This window comes from Pelodiscus sinensis, chromosome 19 (assembly GCF_052426305.1).
Source record: "Pelodiscus sinensis isolate ZL-2025 chromosome 19, ASM5242630v1, whole genome shotgun sequence".
Classification (NCBI taxonomy): Eukaryota; Metazoa; Chordata; order Testudines; family Trionychidae; genus Pelodiscus; species Pelodiscus sinensis.
This window is the reverse complement of record NC_143070.1, coordinates 33529360-33548772: the sequence shown is the minus strand read 5'-3', so window position 1 is coordinate 33548772 and position 19413 is coordinate 33529360. Positions and strand designations below refer to the sequence as shown.

General features: G+C 57.5%; 2 protein-coding genes across 2 annotated transcripts in view; one reads left to right on the top strand and one right to left on the bottom strand.

Moving 5' to 3' along the window:
• Nucleotides 1–2743: 2743 nt before the first annotated feature.
• LOC149523112 (uncharacterized) lies at nt 2744–18594 on the bottom strand. The gene is made up of 5 exons (XM_089771253.1): nt 18505–18594; nt 16811–16909; nt 16018–16092; nt 15702–15938; nt 2744–11728 (listed from the first exon to the last, which is right to left on the bottom strand). The coding sequence occupies exons 2-5, from the start codon at nt 16842–16844 to the stop codon at nt 9582–9584; spliced, it is 2493 nt and encodes an 830-aa protein (XP_089627379.1). The 5' UTR covers nt 16845–16909; nt 18505–18594; the 3' UTR covers nt 2744–9581.
• An 87-nt stretch (nt 18595–18681) lies between these two features.
• Nucleotides 18682–19413, top strand: part of LOC149523108 (uncharacterized) — a 53172-nt gene continuing 52440 nt past the window's right edge. The window contains exon 1 of the mRNA XM_089771384.1: nt 18682–18850. The gene's annotated coding sequence lies outside the window, so the exon portion shown is untranslated. The remainder of the gene's footprint in view (nt 18851–19413) is intronic.

Here is a 19413-nt window from a genome sequence, read left to right as displayed (position 1 = left end):
TCAGAAAACCAAACGTCCCCGCGGGGGAAAAAAACAACAAACACACGCGCCGAAGGGCCGATGCAGACGGAAGATACGGACATATCGACACAAAACTGGCTTCCTTCTATCGCCGCCGGCCAGCCTCATCCTGGAACGGCAAAGTTCCCACCCTCCCTCGTGGCTCCCCCAGGAAAACACACCCCCCCAGTCCTGCCTCCCCTGCCCAGGAGGGGGACCATGAGACAGGCAGGGAAGGTGAAATTGTGCCACCTAATTTTCCAGCACCTGTCGGGAAGGAAACAAACATCACATCCTCTCCCTTACCAGAAGCGGGTCGGCAAACCCCCACTCACGTAGCCATAGCTTGTGTCATTGTAGAGGTGGTTCAGTCGGGAGATCTAGAGAGATATGACATAGTCTGCCCCACGGTGCCTCAGTTTCCCCATCTGAAACGGGGGCGCGTGCGATGCTACGATGAGATGGGTCGGCGTTGAAACTGGCCCCTTCCTATCGCATCTACCTCTTCCCCCACCTGCGTCTCCCGTCCTGTCGCTGGAGTCCTGTTGAGTAAGTCTTCCTTGCTTTATACAGCCGGTCGCCGAGTTATGAATGGTCGATTTACGGCCGTTCGTACTGACGACCCAACCTCCCATTAAGCGTTCGGAAAGGCGGTCCCCCAGCTACGAACGCGATCCGCGCTTACGAACAGCGCGGTCGCATGTCAATGAACGGGGTCTGACTTCCGAACACTTCGAGTTCCGACCAAGAGTTTGGTCTGTAACTCGTTCATAAGTCGGGGACCGGCTGTACTCCCGATCACAACAAAACTCAGCGGGGACGTAGCAACGTACAGGCTCAAAGAGCAGATCGGAAGCTAGGTAATTCACCCTCACAGCCGGAAGGTAAAGTGGGTGGGAGGCACTGGTGCTACCCATTTTACAGAGGGGGAAACCGAGGCACAAGACGGCAACAATGACTGATCCCACGCCAGCCTCAAGTCTGTCCAGTAGGTAGGGCAGATGACACAGAAAAAGCTCAGCTCGGTGGTCAGCTCCCGGGTGTTTTAAAGGAGAGTTTTTCTACCCCTCTACGGAGGAAAACGACACCAAACCGGGTACGATTTCACCGTCATTTCTTCAAGCTAGAACTGCACGTCAGCTGCCTCTTTGTCGTCTTAAGCCAGTTGGGAAAACGGAGACGAAGGGGAGGTCTACACTGCGGCGTTATTTCGGGATACGTCTGGTATCCCAACATGGTGTATTCCGCGTCGTGAGAGCACGTCCGTTATTTCAAAACAGCTTTCGAAATAACGGACGCGCTCGTCCTCGTTCCGCGAGGATGCAGGGATGCTTCGGAATGGCGGTTTATTTCGAAATTTGGCGCCACATGATGAAAGACGAAAAAAAGATCGGAAGATATGCAAATTAGCACCGAATTTGCATATCGCCTTTCGAAAGAAGAACGTCTTCTAGATGTACCCCAAGAGAACAAGTGTGGTGCATTTTCTTGGCCACGCCTGTGGCCAGAAATCTTTGTTACCTGCCTATCGGTTTTCATCCCTCTATGGCCCCATTGACCTAAGGTTCCCCGGGACATGTTTACAGCACTGCCAATCTCGAAAGTTTTTTTTTTAAATCAAGCTCTAAAAAAAAAATCACCTGACCGACTTAAAAATCCAAAAATTCTTAAAAAGAAAACAAAATTCAGGGATTTTCTTTTAAAATTCGCTTTCCAGTTTCTGACCTTTTAGGGCCGTCTTTCTTCAACTTTTTAAGACCAGGGACACCGAACAATACATATATATTTTATGCGGAATACGGAGGATTTTTTATTAAGCGAAAAGAAAAAAAAAAAACGGGGAAAAGTTATTGAGCAAAAAAAAAAAAAGGCCGGAGGAAAGTTGTTGAGCAAAAAACGTTAGGATCCCGTGTTCAAGTTTTTCTCTGCAACCACAAAGGCGAGAGACTTTTCAATGAAAGCTGGTTAGCGACACCAATGGCTGAAACGATTTATCTGGGGAAAAGAGGTTTTGGGTCTGGACACGGTGATCCAAAAGCATCACTTATCGTCTCTATTTCTGCCATACCGTTTTTTCTGTGGGAGGAAGCCAGCTGACCGCAGCACCCAAAGGGCATGCCTACACAGCAAAGTTATTTCGAAGTAACGTTCCTTCGAATAAGCGGAGGGCTTATTTCGAAATTGGTAAACCTCATTTCACAAAGGATAGCGCCTATTTCAAAATAAGCGCTGTGTAAATGCTTATTTCGAAATAGCGGGCCTCCGGCCCTTCCCACAAAGCTGCCGTGGCCACAAGGTCACTTCTGACCTGATACGCTGCCGGAACCGGTTCCGGCTGGCCTTAAATGCGATTTAGCATCAGTGTGGAGACGCTATTTCGAAAGAGCAAAAAGCTATTTCGAAATGCATTTTGTGTGTAGACGCGTTATTTCGAAATAAGCTATTTCAAAATACCGTATTTTCCGGCGTATAAGGCTACTGGGCGTATAAGACGACTCCCTAATTTTTTAGTTAAAAGATAGGTTATCGTCTTATACCCCAGCGCCCCTCCGCCTCCCCGGCTTTGCTCCCGGTGTCCCTGGTCTGCTGGAGACGGTCCCCAGCAGACCAGAGGCACCGGGAGCAAAGCTGCAGCAGCGGCGGGATCCCGCGCCTCTGAGGCTTTGCCAGAGCAAAGCCTCAGAAGCGCGGCACCCCGCCACCGCTTCGGCTTTGCTCCCGGTGCCTCTGGTCTGCTGGGGACCGTCTCCAGCAGACCAGGGACACCGGGAGCAAAGCCTCTGAGGACGTCCCGGCAGCGGGACAGCCCCGGTGTGCCAGCTGTATACCCGGCGTATAAGACGACCCCCGATTTTTGGGGGATGTTTTTTAGCATCAAAAGTGGTCTTATACGCTGGAAAATATGGTACCTATTTGGTGAAATTTTGAATTGGGTGAAATTTGGCAAAATTTGGAAATACGCCATTATTCCGAAGCCTCCCTTACTCCGCGGGGAAGGAGGGTTACAGAGACATTGGAATCGTGAGCCCGTTCTAATTCCAAAGAACGGGCTTGTTTTAAAGAAGTGGAATAGCTATTTCGGAATACCGGAAACATCCCCAAATAGCACCGCCGTGTAGACGTACCCAAAGAGATACATCTCCCGGGTTTTCCAGGGAAACACCTTTGTCGGCTTCTCAGTTATTGGCATGGCGGCCGAGGAAAAATGCCCGTTTCTTCTTCCAGTTTGCACCGTTCACACGTTTTCTCGAAGGCACATCACAAACCCAGATGAGGCATCCCTTGGGGGCGAGGTAACAGAATAATTGGGTAAAGCCAGGGAAGATATACTTCATCTCTCACCATCACCCTCCAGTGAAAGACCAACCACCGTTGGAACGGTGTCTCTGCTCGCGACGGCCACGGTCCAGCGGGTCCTCCTGACAACATCATCCCTCCGGCTTCTCCTCCTTGTCAACGCAACATTCCGCTATTCCTTGTCGGCTCTTTCTCCACGTGGAACATTTCCCGTTCCAGCTGCATCAGCCCCCGCTGGCCTCCCACGAAAAAGTGCCCCACGTCCGTAAGGTGGCAAGAGAACACCAGTCCGAATCTTTTGGTCTTTGAGTTCACACAGGACGTTGAGTCTTGGGTTGCCCAAAGGCCTCCCGTCACGTCGGCGAAACCTCTACCGACACGGTTTCTTCCGGCGATCTCCCGTCACTCCACTCCGCTTCCCCCGTCTCTCCGTTTAACGGGTCTCAGCGCCGGCCTTCACAGCAGCCAGCCCAAATTAAAGGCAGCAAATAATGTAACATCTCGTGTTTAGCGTTTGCCACCTCCTCCAAGTTCATTGACTTTACGGTCCCACGCCGGAAATCAAACGTCCAAAACGACGGACGTTTTCGCCGGTCGCTTCCAAGTAGCCGTTTCTTTAGGAACGAGGAACTTCCTGGACCAAAAGGTTCAGAGAGGGGAGCCGTGTTGGTCTGTAACTGGAAAAAACTTAAAAGCAGGCTTCGAGACTTACAAAAACGGTGCTGCAAGATTATTGGTTGGTTTTTACGTTTTTCCCAGGCCAAGTTGCGCTGAATAGTCTAACAGAATTCTGAATCAGCTGTCCCTGGCATTCTGGTCCTAAATCTCCCATCCTGAGGATGCAAACCCATTTATACCCTTCCCGGGAGGACTGGGTTTTCCCTGGCCTGTGGGTTCTCCGTACAGCGAGACACCTACCCCCAGCTTGGCCGGAAACATTCCCAAGTGTGGGGGGATTCCAAACCTCATACGCCTTCTCTTCCATCAAAAAAGCCGGGATCATCCCCAAACAACACAAGCTGAACCACAGCCTGGCTCGTTCGTCAGTCCCATTAAACCTCCCTGTTGAAATGGTTAGACAGCTGTTTAATGCACTACTGGAAGGCACTCAGATGCTACGGTGATGAAAGCGGCATAAAACCCCCTAGGACTGAATTCTTGGACAGGGTTTTTCACCGGCTACAGCCCAGGGACGTACCACCGATCTACAACGGTGAAGCTATGTTTAGTCCGCTGAACAGAACACCCCTGGCAAATTAGGCCATTCATATAGGCCGGAAGTTTTACTATGTCAGTCCCGGGATGCTAGAAAGACAAGGCAGGTGAGGTATTATCTTTGGCTTGCTCTACACTTCTGCGGACCGTTGATCTAAGTTACGTATCAGAGGGGTAGCCGTGTTTATCTGGATCTGCACAGGCGACAAGGAGTCCTGTGGCACCTTATAGACTCACAGATGTATTGGAACATAAGTGGGAAAAGACCCACTTCATCAGATGCATGTAGTGGAAATTTCCAGAGGCAGGTGTAAATATGCAGGCCAGAATCAGGCTAGAGATAACGAGGTAAATTCAGTCAGGGAAGGTGAGGCCCACTCCTAGCAGCTGATGTGGAGGTGTGAATACCAAGGGTGTGTCTAGACTACAGGGTTTTGTCGACAAAAGTGGACTTTTGTCGACAAAACGATACCTGCGTCCACACTGCCTTTGAGTTATGTCGACATAACGTCGACAAAACTCGGCCGTTTTGTCGACGTATGTAAACCTCATTCTATGAGGAAGAACGCCTTTTGTCGACAGAGTTCTGTCGATAGAAGGCATTATTGCAGCTACACTGTCCTTTGCGTCCACACTGTTATGTCGACGAAGCGGCTTGCTTTGTCGACAGAACTGGATGTCGTCTAGATGCTCTATGTCGACATAAGTTTTGTCGACAGATTCTGTCGACAAAACTTATGTCGACGTAAGCATGTAGTCTAGACATACCCCAAGGGTGTGTCTAGACTACAGGGTTTTGTTGACAAAAGTGGACTTTTGTCGACAAAACTAGACCTGCGTCTGCACTGCCGCTGAGTTCTGTTGACGGTGGTAAACCTCATTCTACGAGGAATAACGCCTTTTGTCAACAGAGTTCTGTTGACAGAAGGCGTTACTGCATCTACACTGTCCTTGGTGTCTACACTCTCATGTCGACAAAGCGGCTTGCTTTGTCGACAGACCTGGACGTCGTCTAGACGCTCTTTGTCGACAGAAGCTTCGTCGACAGTATCTGCCGAGAAAACTTCTGTCGACAAAAGCCTGTCGTCTAGACGTAGTAGGAGACGTAGAGGAGAAATTGCTTTTGTACTTGGTTAGCCATTCACAGTCTTTGTTTAATCCTAAACTGGTGTCAAATTTGCAGATGAACTGCAGCTCAGCAGTTTGTCTTTGAAGTCTGGTTTTGACGTTTTGTTGTTGCAGGATGGCTGTTTTTACATCTGCTACTGTATGTCCGGAGAGACTGAAGTGTTCTCCTACAGGTTTATGTATATTACCATTCCTGATATTTGATTGACGTCCATTTATTCTTTTACGTAGGGACTGTCCAGTTTGGCTGATGTATATAACCCTCGTTCTCTCTAGCCTGATTCTGGCTGCATATTGATACCTGCCTCTGGAAATTTCCACGACATGCATCTGACGAAGTGGGTCTTTGCCCACGAAAGCTTATGCGCCAATACAGCTGTGAGTCTATGAGGGTGTGTCTAGACTACTGAGTTGTGTCGACAAAAGTGGACTTTTGTCGACAAAACTATACCTGCGTCTACACTACCGCTGAGTTCTGTCGACATAACGTCGACAGAACTCAGCAGTTTTGTCGACGCTGGTAAATCTCATTTTACGAGGCAGAACACCTTCTGTCGACAGAGTTCTGTCGACAGAAGGTGTTATTGCCTGTAGGGTTGCGTCTAGACTACAGGGTTCTGTCGACAGAAGGAGTTATTGCCTGTAGGGTTGCGTCTAGACTACAGGGTTCTGTCGACAGAAGGTGTTATTGCCTCTAGGGTTGCGTCTAGACTACAGGGTTCTGTCGACAAAGCAGCTTGCTTTGTCAACAGAACTCAATGTGTCTGGACGCTCTTTGTCAACAGAACTTCTGTCAACAAAACCTTGTAGTCTAGACGTACCCTAAGGTGCCACAGGACTCCTTGTCGATTTAAGTTACGCAACTTCGGCTCCGTGAAAAACAGAGCAGACGTCAACGTGCTTAGATCGACTTCCCGTGGCATCTCCGCCCGCCGCTCCCACGTCTGGAGTTCTGGGACCCATCTCGGCAGTCGACGGATCAGGTCTACACCAGACCCGACACATCGACCTCCGCTGGATGGATCGCTCGCTGCCTCTCCGGTGGGCAGCAGCGCCGCGGCCGGGTCATTCAAAGACAAAGTTTCCCGTGTGAGTGCATTCGCGAGGGTGACGAGAGGTCAGGAGAACGCGCCCCAACGCTGTGGTGCCAATGCAATTTTGTAGTGTAGACCCGGGCTCAGCTATTTTGAACTCAAACAGTAGCATGGAAGGGTGTCTCTCTCACCAATGGAAGTAGGTCCAATAAAAGCTATTACCTTAAACCCCTCCCTCCCATGGGAAGTCGAAGGGGAACCAGGGTGCTGATATGGACGTCGGAGTGTCCAAGGGGACAACGTCCCCTGGCTCCTTTTCCCTTCACAGATGGGATCCTACGTCAGGGAGCGGCGAAAGGCAAGCCGGGGAGATGTGAGACCGAAAAAGGGAGCTGAAAACCAACACGTGTGTGTGTATGTGTGTGTGTGTGTGTGTGTGGGAGGGGGTGTTGCATGAAATTCCAGCTGGGATGTGGGAGTACGCGACCACAGTCTCACGATGCGAAGGGGCGTCGGGAGACGCCGGACTCTTGGAGACGCCGGCCGAAGGACGGACTTAAGCAGCCTCAAGTGTTTGCTGACTGAGTCGTTAGTCTCTGAAACAGTCCAGGACTAAGGAGGAAGGAGTATCAAGTAGTGTGTTGCGAGGAGGGGGGCAAGTCTTCCTAAACCACCCCTCCATCACGATAGTACAGCAGGTGTCGAAAACACAGCAGTCTCCTCACCGGGAAACAGGAAAATAGATTAAAAAAAATATATTTACAGCGTCTAAAACTAGTCCCGGGCTATTTACAAGGTTACAAAAAATTAAAAACAGGTCCCATGGAACCAGACGGGGAAAAGAGAGAGGCAAGAGCCGTCGGAGGGGGCCACGATCCAACACCGACGCAGAAACGAGCCCAGTGGAATTAGTCAGTGACGAGTGTTCCCAAGCGTCTTAGGGATGAGCCTCGCTAGAGCCAGTCGTTAATTTTTTTTTAAAAAAGGCCAGTCGGGGGAGAAAGGAAGGAAAAAAACCATTTTTCTCCTCAGGTCCAGTTTTCAAAATTTCAAAATTCAAAAATTGGCACTGAAGCAGTGAAACTCCAGATCACGTTGGAGTCGTTTAAAAACAAAAAACAAAAAAAGGGAGGAGAACTCACAATGTCGGAAAATTATTGTCTTCTTTTCTTGTTTCGTCAAAATGCCAAAGGTCAACCCAGCTTGTCCTCCAGCTTTCACTAATGTTGACCACCTCTTACTTTAAACTACCCCCCACCACCTACCATCTACACGTCCGGAGATGCCAGCTTCTAGCAGCCCCCAAGGACAAGGGTTCTGCTTATTTCTCAGGACGCTGGCCCACCGGCAGGGCAGGGACTGCTGCTTTCAAGACAGGCCGAGATCGGAGGGCTCATAGCTGTCTTTCCTTTCCGGCCCGGGCCTCCAAAGAGTCCTCTGAGGCCGGCACCCTGCTCTGGAGCCATGGGACGCCGGAGAGGGTCGGAGAGGGAGGCGACCGCCTTGCCGAAAGCGGGGCGAGAGCCGGGGACGGAGGCTCTTGTGCGGCAGGACTGGAGGGGCCAGCGACTGGAGACATGGAAGGGGAGGAGGTCGGGCTGAGCGTCAAACCGGCTGATGGGCCGTGGGGCGCCCGAGCCACCAGGATCCACGTTTGCCCGCTCTTCTCGGCACCCACGGGGAGGCGACGTTTTCAAAGCACGTCCCCTGGCTCCAGGAGGCCGGGCCCGTAGGGCCAAACATGATGAACCTCAGGATGCGACTGCAAGAGGGGTGGTGACACTGGGGATGCAGGGAGTGGGGACTGGGAGGAAAGGCGAGATTCATGGGGTACCGGGGGGGGGGAGTTGTGGTTATGGGGTACCAGGAGGGGGGAGATTTGAGGTTATGGGGTACCAGGAGGGGGGAGAGCTAAAATTATGGAGTGCCAGGAGGGGGGAGGAAGAGTTGAGGCTATCGGGTACCAGGAAGGGGAAGAGCTGAGGTTATGGGGTGCAAGGGGGGGGGGAGCTGAGATGAAGAGGTGCCAGGAGGGAGAGTTGAGGTTATGGGGTGGGGGGGGGAAGAGCTGAGGTTATGGGGTGCAAGGCGGGGGGGAGCTGAGATGATGAGGTGCCAGGAGGGAGAGTTGAGGTTATGGGGTGGGGGGAAGAGCTGAGGTTATGGGGTGCAAGGCGGGGGGGAGCTGAGATGAAGAGGTGCCAGGAGGGAGAGTTGAGGTTATGGGGTGTGGGGGGAAGAGCTGACGTTATGGGATGCAAGGGGGGGAGCTGAGATGATGAGGTGCCAGGAGGGAGAGTTGAGGTTATGGGGTGGTGGTGGGGGTAGAGATGAGGTTATGGGGTGCCAGGAGGGGGAAGAGTTGAGATTTTTGGATGACAGCAGGGAGGGAGCTGAGGTTATGGGGTACCAAGAAAGGATAGAGTTGAGGTTATGGGATACCAGGAGGGGGAGGGCTGAGACTATGGGGTACCAGGAAGGGGGGAGAGCTGACGTTACGGGGTGCCAGGAAGTGGGGAGAGTTGAGGTTATGGGGTACCAGGAGAGGGGGTGAGGTTATGGGGTACCAGGAGGGAAGAGGGATGAGACTATGGCGTACCAGGAAGGGGGGAGAGCTGACGTCACGGGGTGCCAGGAAGTGGGGAGAGTTGAGGTTATGGGGTACCAGGAGGGGGGGTGAGATTATGGGGTACCAGGAAGGGGGAGAGCTGAGATTACGGGGTGCCAGGAGGAGGAAAATCTAGATTCACGGGCAAGGAGGGAGAGAGGCAGGTGAGAATTAGGGAGTGTGAGAGGGGGAACGGAACGGCAGTGGGGGGCGACGGGAGGGGGAAAGGCAAGATTCTTGGGCCGTCGGGAGGGAGGGAGGCAGGTGAGAACAAGGGGGCGCGAGGAGGGTCGGGGGGGTTAGTTTATCAGTGACGAGGCCGGGGCGCCGGACGGAGCCGGGGAGGGGAAGGACGGGTGGGGGAAGGCGCGGGAGGGGAAGGACAGGGCCCAGGGCAGGTCCAGCGGGTTGCTGGAGAGGGCGGGGATGGAGAGGGGCGAGGGGGAGGAGGGGAAGGAGGGCAGGGAGGGCAGCGGGGCGGAGGAGGCGCCCAGCGGGGAGGGGAAGGAGGCGGAGGAGAAGGCGGAGGAGGGCTGCAGGGGGTTGCCGGCGGCGGGGGCGGCCGCGGCGGGAGGAGGAGCCTTGGCAGCCAGCGGCGAGGGCTTGTCGCCGGCGTGGGTGCGCTGGTGCCGGTTGAGGTGGGAGCTGCGGCTGAAGCATTTCCCGCACTCGGGGCACTTGTAGGGCTTCTCGCCGGTGTGCACCCGCTGGTGGATGGTGAGCTCGGAGCGCTGGATGAAGCTCTTGCCGCACTCGGAGCACTGGTAGGGCTTCTCGCCCAGGTGGGTGCGCTGGTGGGTGATGAGGTTGGAGCTGACGCTGAAGCACTTCCCGCACTCGGGGCAGCGGTAGGGCTTCTCGCCGGTGTGCATGCGCCGGTGGATGGTCAGGTCCGACTTCTGGATGAAGCCCTTGCCGCAGTCGGGGCAGGCGTAGGGCTTCTCGCCCGTGTGGATCCGCTGGTGTTTCACCAGGGCCGAGCGCTGCCCGAAGCCCTTCCCGCAATCCCCGCACTTGAAGGGTTTCTCGGCCGCCGGTGCCGCCGGCTTCCCGCCCCCCAGGCTCTTCCCGCAGTCCAGGCACTGCTGGGCGCGCCGCCGGGAGAGCAGCGTGGCCGGCGGGGAAACGCCAACCAGGCTTTTCCCGCAGTCCGGGCACTTGTGGGGCTTCCCGCCGGCCGCCCCTTTGGGGCCGGCGCCGCAGGCCAGGTAGCTCTTCCCGCAGTCCGGGCACTGGGGCGGCCGCTCGCCGGCGTGGGCCCGCTGGTGCTTGATGAGGGCGGCGCTCTGCCCGAAGCTGCGCCCGCAGTCGCCGCACTTGAAGAGCTTCCCGTGCTGGTGGGCGGCCAGGAAGCCCTGCAGGTGCTCGGGGCAGCGGTAGGAGGCTTGCTCGGCGGCGTGGATTTTCTGGTGCCGGTCCAGGTGGGAGCTGACGCTGAAGCTCTTGCCGCAGTCGGGGCAGGTGTAGGGCCGCTCACCGGTGTGCACCCGCTGGTGCCGCTCCAGGTCCGACTTCTGGATGAAGCGCTTGCCGCAGTCGGCGCAGGGGAAGGGGCGCTCGCCCGTGTGGATGCGCTGGTGCTGCGTCAGGTTGGAGCTGCGGCTGAAGCGCTTGCCGCAGTCGCCGCACTGGTAGGGCCTCTCCCCGGTGTGGGTCTTGCGGTGCTTGGAGAGGGACGCCCGTTGGGCAAAGCACTTCCCGCACTCGGGACACTGGTGGGCAGCCACCGTCTCCTCCTCGTCCTCCTCCGGGCGGCCCCGGTGCCGGCCGGCTGTGCCGCCGGCTTTGCCCCCGCCGCAGGGCCGGCGCGGCTCCCCGGCGTGGGTGCGCCGGTGCCGGTCCAGGTGGGAGCTGACGCTGAAGCGCTTCCCGCACTGGCCGCACTGGTAGGGCCGCTCGCCGGTGTGCACCCGCTGGTGCCGCTCCAGGTCCGACTTCTGGATGAAGCTCTTGCCGCAGTGGGCGCAGGGGAAGGGGCGCTCGCCGGTGTGGATGCGCTGGTGCTGCGTCAGGTTGGAGCCCCGGCTGAAGCACTTGCCGCAGTCGCCGCACCGGTACGGCTTCTCGCCCGTGTGGATCTTCTGGTGCTTGGCCAGGACCGAGCGCTGCCGGAAACAGCGCCCACACTCCCCGCACTGGTGCGGCTTCTCCGGCGCCCGCGGCCCATAATCCTTCCCGCACTCCGTGCACGTGCTCGGCGGCGGTGCGGGAGGGGGCGCCTTGCCCTTCTTGAGGCCGGCCCGGCGCGTGGCTTTGCCCTCCGGCTTCGCCGGCGCCGGGCTCTTCTCCTCTTGGGGCGGGCCCTCCAACCGGCACTGGCTCCCGCTGGCGTGACCCTGGTCGGGGCCCTCGGTTTTGCCCGCTACCGCCTCGGGGGACTCGGCCGGCTCCGATCCGTCCAGTGGGGGGCTCTCCTCCTCGTTCTCGCTCGCCGCCCCGTCACCTGCTGGAGAACCCAGACCACAAGTTGTCAGGAAGTGGGGAGTGTCGGGGGGTGTTACATACGGGGGGGAGGGGGCGCTCGGTGCCCGGACGTTACTGGTTGAACGTGACAGAAATGGGGTGTTTCCTGTTGCAGAAAACAGCCCAGAGTTGGAGCTGTGGTGTCTGGTACCTCGGTGACCCCGACCCTGCTTAGAGGACATGGTCGGTTCTGGCCAGACGACAGACAAGGAGCAGCGGGGGGGGGACCCCGGCAACTGGCCCAGCTGACCCCAACGAGGGGGGAACATTGGACGGGGAGGGAAGGGAGGGCGACCCTCTTACTTGGCGAGAAGACACTGGACAGGGGAGGGGCTACTGCTGGGGATATTGGAGGCTCTGCTGGGAGACTGGGGGTTGCTCACAGTGGAGGCAGGTGGCTGACGGCCCTGAGAGGCGCCGTCCCGGAGGCGGAGGGGCGGACCCCCCAGGTGAGAATGGGCCCCCCAAGAGAAGGTCTCTGCACAGAAGTCGACTCCCTGAAGAAGAGCTGTTTCACGGCCGCGAGAGTGGAGCGGGCTCTCCGAAAAAGCGGAAGGGGGGGTTCCGCCCAGGAGCTGAGGGGCCAAATGTCTCACAAGTCACTCCCTGCCCCACGGGGGAATGGAGCCAGTCTAAGGGGGAGGGGGGATGCTATCGGATGAAGATCTGATCACTGGTATAGACTGAGAAGTCTGGCCCAAGGCATGTCAAGTCAGGCGTCTATGGACAGGTTATGATTTGCTCCTTATAATTACACTTAGGGAGGTTGTGGGGTCTTTGTCCCTGGAGAGTCTAGACCACTGGTCCCTAACCTTTTGGGGCTGTGGGGCGCCCGGGGGCGGGGCCACTCATGAGCCAGCCACCCAGGGGCGGGGCCGCACTCGTGCCCGGGGCAGGGCCACACATACGCCATGTCTCTGGTTCCGGCACCACCCACGCGCCACACTCCCGGGGCCGGCGTCGCTCCTGTGCCGCACGCCCAGGAGTGGGGCTGCCCATATGCCACGCGCCCAGGGCCGGCGCTGCTTCTGTGTCATGTGCCCAGGGGCGGGGACGGCCCCAATCATTCGGCGGGCGCACAGAAATGGCCCAGTGGACGCCATGGCGCCCGTGGGCACCACACTGGGGACCAGTGGTCTAGACCAGCTGTGCCCAACCCGCCCCTCCAGGGTGCGGCTCGCGAAGTCCCCCCGCAGCTCGTAAAGCCTCCCCCGAAAACAGCCCTTTGCTCCCGGCTCCCTGTGCTCACCGGGGGCAGCGGAGCCGTCCTGCGTGGCCATGAAAGCTGGCGTTAGCCAGCGGGCGTGGGATGTGACCAAAAAGCCCCTACATGTGTTTTCTTAAAGGGGCAGTCCTTTTTTTTTTTTTTGCTAGACAACTTCCCCCCGGCTCTTTGCACTGGATCCACTGATATTTTGGCTCTTTGCCCGAAATGGGTTGGCCACCCCGGCCTAGACGGTGCTGGGGCCTGCTGGGAGGGCAGGGGACCAGACTCGATCACCCCTCGAGGGCCCTTCCGGTTCTCGTGCTCTGCGATGCTATGCCATTCGTATACATGTGATATTGGCGCTTACGCCCTTCTTTTTCACCTCTGACGAGCCTTCCTAGGAAGGTGCACACTAGCCGGCGGGCAGTGGCGTTCGCCTCCCAAGGACCGAGTCGTGTCCGGAGAGGAAAGTTGCCCCTGGGACGAACTCCATCTTGGGACGGTACTTTTCCACACGGGAGAAGCTAGAAAGACCCCCGGGAACCCCACTAATTTGACCTCTTTCCGGCTTCTCTACGGCTCAAGCCGTCGGACCGCGGACTCACCCCACGGGGGCTGTCTGATAATTGGCACGGGACCAGAGACTTGACTTAGCGGCTTATTCCGTCGCCTGAACCAAGAACTGGGCCAGTGGCGTACGTCTTCGATTCCACGAACAAGTTCAACACTCACCTCTTTGTTTCTTTCTTTTATGAACAAACCGTTCGGTTTTAGATACTCAACGGTTGGCCAAAGGGACTCACAAGCTACCTTCCACATCCTTAACCAACCAACTCACGGAAGTACTAACTGTTATCAGCCTCTGGCAATTACTTGAAACATCTCTCTCTCCCCTCGCTCCTCCTTTTTTCCTCTTCCCTTATTTATTCTTGGATCCGGACTTGTAATACTCCAGTCATCTGAAGAAGGAGGTTGCGCCCACGAAAGCTCATGGCCCCATCTACAGGTTTAGTTAGTCGTTAAGGCTACATATAGACAGCATGCCGTTTTCGACAGATACGGCCGACAAAGCCCCGCTCCAAAAAGAGCATCTAGACGACAGCCAGTCCTGTCGAAAAAGCAAGCCGCTTTTTTGAAAGAGAGAGTAGCCGCTCTCTTTCGAAAAAGCAGTGTGCGTGCAGGAGCACCTTTTTTTCCGAACGAGTACTTTCGAAAAAAGGCGTGCTTCCTCGTAAAACGAGGTTCACCGCTGTCAACAAAACTGTTGGCTTCCTGTAGACAGAACGCGGCAGTAGTGTAGACGCAGGTACGGTTTTGTCGACAAAACGCCACTTTCGTCAACAAAACCCTGTACTCTAGACACACCCTAAGGTGCTACTAGACTATTTGTTGTTTTTGACGTTTTTCCTGTTACAGACTCACTCGGCTACCCCCTCTGAAGCTTTTAAACCAAAGGAAGGTTTTTTTCACGCAGCACACCGCCAACCTGTGGAACTCCTCGCTGGAGGATGTTGCGAAGCCCAGTTCTTGAACGGAGTTCAGAAAAGAGCTAGATAGATTCATGCAGGTTGTTTTTAAAGAGCAGGGACAATGCATTGGTTCCTAGAAGCATCAGCGACTTTAGTGCAGAAGGGACATATTCCGGGGCAACTTAGAGCGGCGGGTGTGTGTGTGTTGAAGTGTCCCTTAGTTAATTTTTGAGGTCATTTGGGTGTCATCCTGGCCTTGTGGGATTTAACTTGCTGAAAGGTTAACAGGGAGTAGGTTTAAAACAAGCCAAAGGCAGTTTCTCTTCACACAGCCAACCTGTGGAACTCCTCGCCAGGGGATGTTAGGTCAACACAATAACAGGGCTAGATAGATTCATGGAGGTTAGGTCCATCAATAGCTATTAGCCAGGAGGGGTAGGGATGGTGCCTTAGCCTGTTTGTCTGGAAATGGATGACAGCAGAGAGATCATGTGAGGATTCCCTGTTCCATTCCCTCCCTCTGGGGCACCTGGCATTGGCCACTGTTGGCAGAGAGGACACCAAACTAGATGGACCTCCGGCTGTTCTTACGTGATATCCCTCTAACATCAGTGTCAACCCGTGGAACTCCTCGCCGGGGGATGTTGCGAAGTCCAGGACTTTAATAGGGTTCGAAAAAGAACTAGATACATTCATGGAGGTTAGGTCCAGCCATGGCTACTAGCCAGGATGGGTAGGGAGGGTGTCCCTCGCCTCTGTTTGTCTGGAAATGGGTGACGGGGGGAGATCACTTGATGTTTCCCTGGAGAAACAGGGCCGTGAACCCCAGTCCCTTCTGCTCCCGCTAGGTTTAACAGGAGCACGCATGCTCCCCTCCCAGCGTCCCCTGTAAGCCAAATCTCAGGGGAGATTCTAAGGATGCCCGGCTGATTCGCAGCACGCCCGCAGCTCGATTTTGTTCCTACGGGTGGTGCATGTCCACACAGGTGGCACCGCCCATCCTGGCTAATAGCTATTGATGGACCGAACCGCCATGAATCTATCTAGCCTTGTTATTGTGTTGGCCTAACATCCCCTGGCGAGGAGTTCCACTGGTTGGCGGTGGGGCTGTGTGAAGAGAAGCTGTTTGAAACCTGCTCCCTATTTGCCCTTTGTGACACAAAATTTATTCCGCGCCCCGATCCAAAACTCTGCGCATGGATGGGGAAGATTCGAGGGAACGTTCCCCCCTGTCACAGGCCTCTCCCATCCTCCCTCCATTAACACACGCCGCCCCTCACCTCCGTCCTTGGCGCTCCTCGGGGCTTTCTTGCGGGCCTTGCGTTTGCCTTCCTGGCTCTGCTCCCTCACCAGCTCCCGCAGCATCTTCTCCACCTGGCTCCGGCCGGCCGTCTGCAGGATGAAGCCCAGCTGCCGGCGGAGGTCGGGGGTCATCCCACCCTCGCTGGGGCCCGCTGCGGACGAGTTCTGGACCGGAGCTGGCTCCAGCTGGCCCAGTTCCGACTCCATCTCCAAGCCTGAAAGGGAGCCGGGGGGTTAGCCGGCTGCTCCCTGGGGAGGGACGGCGAAGGGGACTGGAGATCTAGAGCCGCTTACCGGAGACCAGACCGCGCCGCCGGTGCGACTCGGCGAAGGCGGTGATCCGGGGCCAGCTGATCGCGATCTCCTCCGCTGCGGGGAAACACGGACGGGACGGGACGGGACGGGCGGTTAGACAGCAGACGGGCGCAGCCCCAAAGCCAGGCCCCGAGAGGAGCCGGGCGGGGGGAGGCGACAGAGACGGGGGATGCGGTGCGGTTTCTTTGAAGGCCGGACGACACCGTTCCGACCGGCCAGTCCGGCTTCCTGCTTCTCGCAGGCCCGGAAAACGGGGATTCCTGCAGCCGGCCCGTATCTGGCGGCCGAGCTAACACGGTTCCTTAGAAAGACGACTCCGGCACCGACTCGGACCCCGTTTGCATCACATCGGGGCGCTCCACTGCTCTCACCCAGGAGGAAACCCAGAGCTAATCCCCCCCTCTTATCAATGGTAAACTGAGGCACGGAGACAGTCCCACGGGGAAAATGTGTCGGAGAGCAGAGGGGTCGCCCTTACCGGCTGGACTGCACCCCGACAGAGCCCAGGAAACTGATGTTCTCCCCTGCCCACGGCCCCGGTACCAGCGGTTAATTCCCTTCTTTCTGGAAACCATGCCTCTTATTTTCCAGGCGGGCGTAGCTAGCCTCAGTTTCCCCCAGTGGCCTGCTTGCGGCCGGAAATCTCCTCGCCCGGCAGGGACTTATTAACCATCCCAAGCGACCAGAGAGAAGGGGGATTTCCGCTTGGCGGAGAAACGTCCCCACTGACCCCAGAAAACACACGAGACCCGGGCTCGTGCCGGCTTCTTACCCAGCGAGATCACGTTCTCGTAGTTCTCCTGCATGGTGCTCCTGCGGCCCGACGCGCCCCGGGGTGAAACTCCGCCGCCTCCTCCCAGGCCACCGGCTCCTGAAACATCCAGAGACACCCCCCCCGCCCCCGCACCTGTCAGGATCTGCGGCAGAGACACACACCCCCGGCTCCCTTCTGCGAGGGGCGCCCCCCACCCTTCTGTGCCCCCCCCGGGTCTGCTCCTTCACACTGTGTCCCCCCCGGCAGGGAGCCAAGCGGCCCCAGACGCAAGGCTGCAACGCACAGCTCGACAGCCGCGAAATGGGGCCGCTCAGTGAGATTTTCGTGACTCAGTTTCCCCGCGATCCGTGGCACCAGCGTTTCCCTGTCAGCGGTGTGTTTGGGCGGCTGCCCAGGAGAGATTCGGGTGCTGCCAAGCTGATCGGCAGAGTGCCCGCCGGCGACGGCAGGTGTGTCTCTGGGTGGTGCCCCTCCACACATGCCTCGGAGCACGGAACAATTTTTATTCCGCACATAGTTGGGGAAAAAAATCCGAGAGGGAACGCGGCAGACAGGGGGTGATGCTTACGCTTGGGGCAGGACTAAACGACTTGGGGGGCCAACCCGGGACACTGGAAACGGCCAGAAGAAAACGGGGGAACCCCAACACCGGACTGGGCCTGCTTTGCCTCTCCCTGCTCACCCCGGGGTTTCCGGGGCTGGAAAACGCCGGGGGTGCACCTCCCAGATGCACGGCAGAGAGGACCGGTTCAGCCGCAGGCTTGGCCTGGGAGGAAGCGGAGCCACACAGTGTCTCAGATGCAGACCGTGGGAGCCCTGGGGGCAGCGGGGGGCTGGCCCACGGGGATGCTGAGAAGCTGGGGCATAGCCTGCCCCCCCCCCCGGCTCCGGGGCACTGGCCCCCAACCCAGAACCCCCCTGCAGGCTGCAGGGTTGCTCCGCGAACTCAGACCCCCTGAAACGCGGGGGAGAAGGGAGTTGGGGGGTTTGGTCCTGACTCCATGGGCCTCCCTGCTGACTGATGTGCCTGGCTCTGCCATGCCAGGCACCCCCGGGGGCCCTTAACTCCTCCGCGCACCCCCCTGAACCGAGCCCACTAAACACGGTGACCCCCGCGCCCCCCAACCGGCAGGGTCTGAACCCAGCAGCGCCGCAGCCCCCGCAGCAGTGGGGCAGCAGGCAGGGGCAGGACCTGGCTTCTCCTCCCCCTGCCCCACTGTGTGCACGTGTGTGTGTGGGTCGCAGGCTGATAACATGCAAGGGAGGCTGCAGCCTGGGCCGTGGGTTCAAGGGGGCCGAAAGAGGGGCAGGGACAGGAAGGGGCCAGGGTGGAACTGGGGGGGGGGTGTAAAATGTGGGGCAGGAGCCCCCCCCCACGTCCCAAACCGCCTGTAACCCCAGGCTCCCCCCCCCCCACATTATCTGGGGTGCCAGAAAGGGAACCCCCCGAAGGGGAATCCTCTCGCCATGACGTCACCGGCAAGACACGTCACCCAAAGCGTAGCCCAGCCGGGGAGCACCGGGGGGGGGGGGGGAGTAGAGGCCTCTCCCCTCCCCCCAGGCTCTGCCCCCCCCTCCGGCCGGGGATTGGGAGCCGCGCGCCCTAGCGCGCCGGAGGGCGCAGCGCCGCGCCCTGGAGGGGACCCAGTTCGCTTCCCGGCGCGGCCGTGCGCCCAGGGCGCACCGCTCACCTGCAGCCCGCGCCTCCCGGGGGCTGGCGGCCGCGGCTCAGCCCGGCTCCCCCCTCCACCCCCCCGTGCGACCTGGGAAGTGCAAGCGCCGGAGACACGCCCCGGAGCTGCCGGAGCAGCCGCCGCCTGCAGAGCCCTCTGCTGGCAACAGCTGATCCCAGCTCCCCCCCCCCTTCCCCAACTTTTTCCGGGGGAAAATCCTGCGCGCAAGGGGGAGATCCGGCGGGGAGCGCCCCCAACCCCCTGTTCGGGATGTGATAGACCTGGACTTTAGCCAGGCTTTTCATACGGTCTCCACGATATTCTTGCCAGCAGGTTAAGGGAATGTGGATTGGATAAATGGACGGTAAGATGGAGAGAAAACTGGCTAAAAGGCCGGGCCCAGTGGGTAGTGATCAATGGCTGGATGGCGGTCGGTGTCTAGCGGATCGGTTCTAGGACCGGTTTTGTTCAATATCTTTATGAATGACCTGGACGAGGGGATGGATTGCACCCTCAGCAAGTTTGCAGATGACACTAAGCGAGGGGGAGAGGTAGATACGCTGGAGGGCAGGGACAGGATTCAGAGTGACTTAGACAAATTGGAGGATTGGGCCACAAGAAATCGGACGAGGTTCAACAAGGACAAGTGTAGAGTCCTGCCCTCGGGATGGAAGAATCCCAAACATTGTTACAGGCTGGGGACCGACTGGCTAAGTAGCAGCTCTGCAGAAAAGGCCCTGGGGGTGACAGTGGATGAGAAGCTGGATATGAGTCAACAGGGCGCCCTTGTAGCCAAGAAGGCTCATGGCATATTAGGTGCATTAGGAGGAGCGTTGCCGGCAGATCCAGAGGTGTCATCATTCCCCTTTATTCGGCTCTGATGAGGCCACATCTGGAGTATTGTGTCCAGTTCTGGGCCCCCCACTA

Excerpts from the sequence above, each read along its gene's own strand:
- LOC149523112 (XM_089771253.1), bottom strand. The coding sequence starts at position 16,844 with ATGCAGGAGAACTACGAGAACGTGATCTCGCTGG. Across the intron at positions 16,093-16,810 it reads CGAGAACGTGATCTCGCTGG|CGGAGGAGATCGCGATCAGC; the intron begins GTAAGAAGCCGG and ends GTTTCCCCGCAG. Across the intron at positions 11,729-15,701 it reads GAGGAGCGCCAAGGACGGAG|CAGGTGACGGGGCGGCGAGC; the intron begins GTGAGGGGCGGC and ends TGGGTTCTCCAG.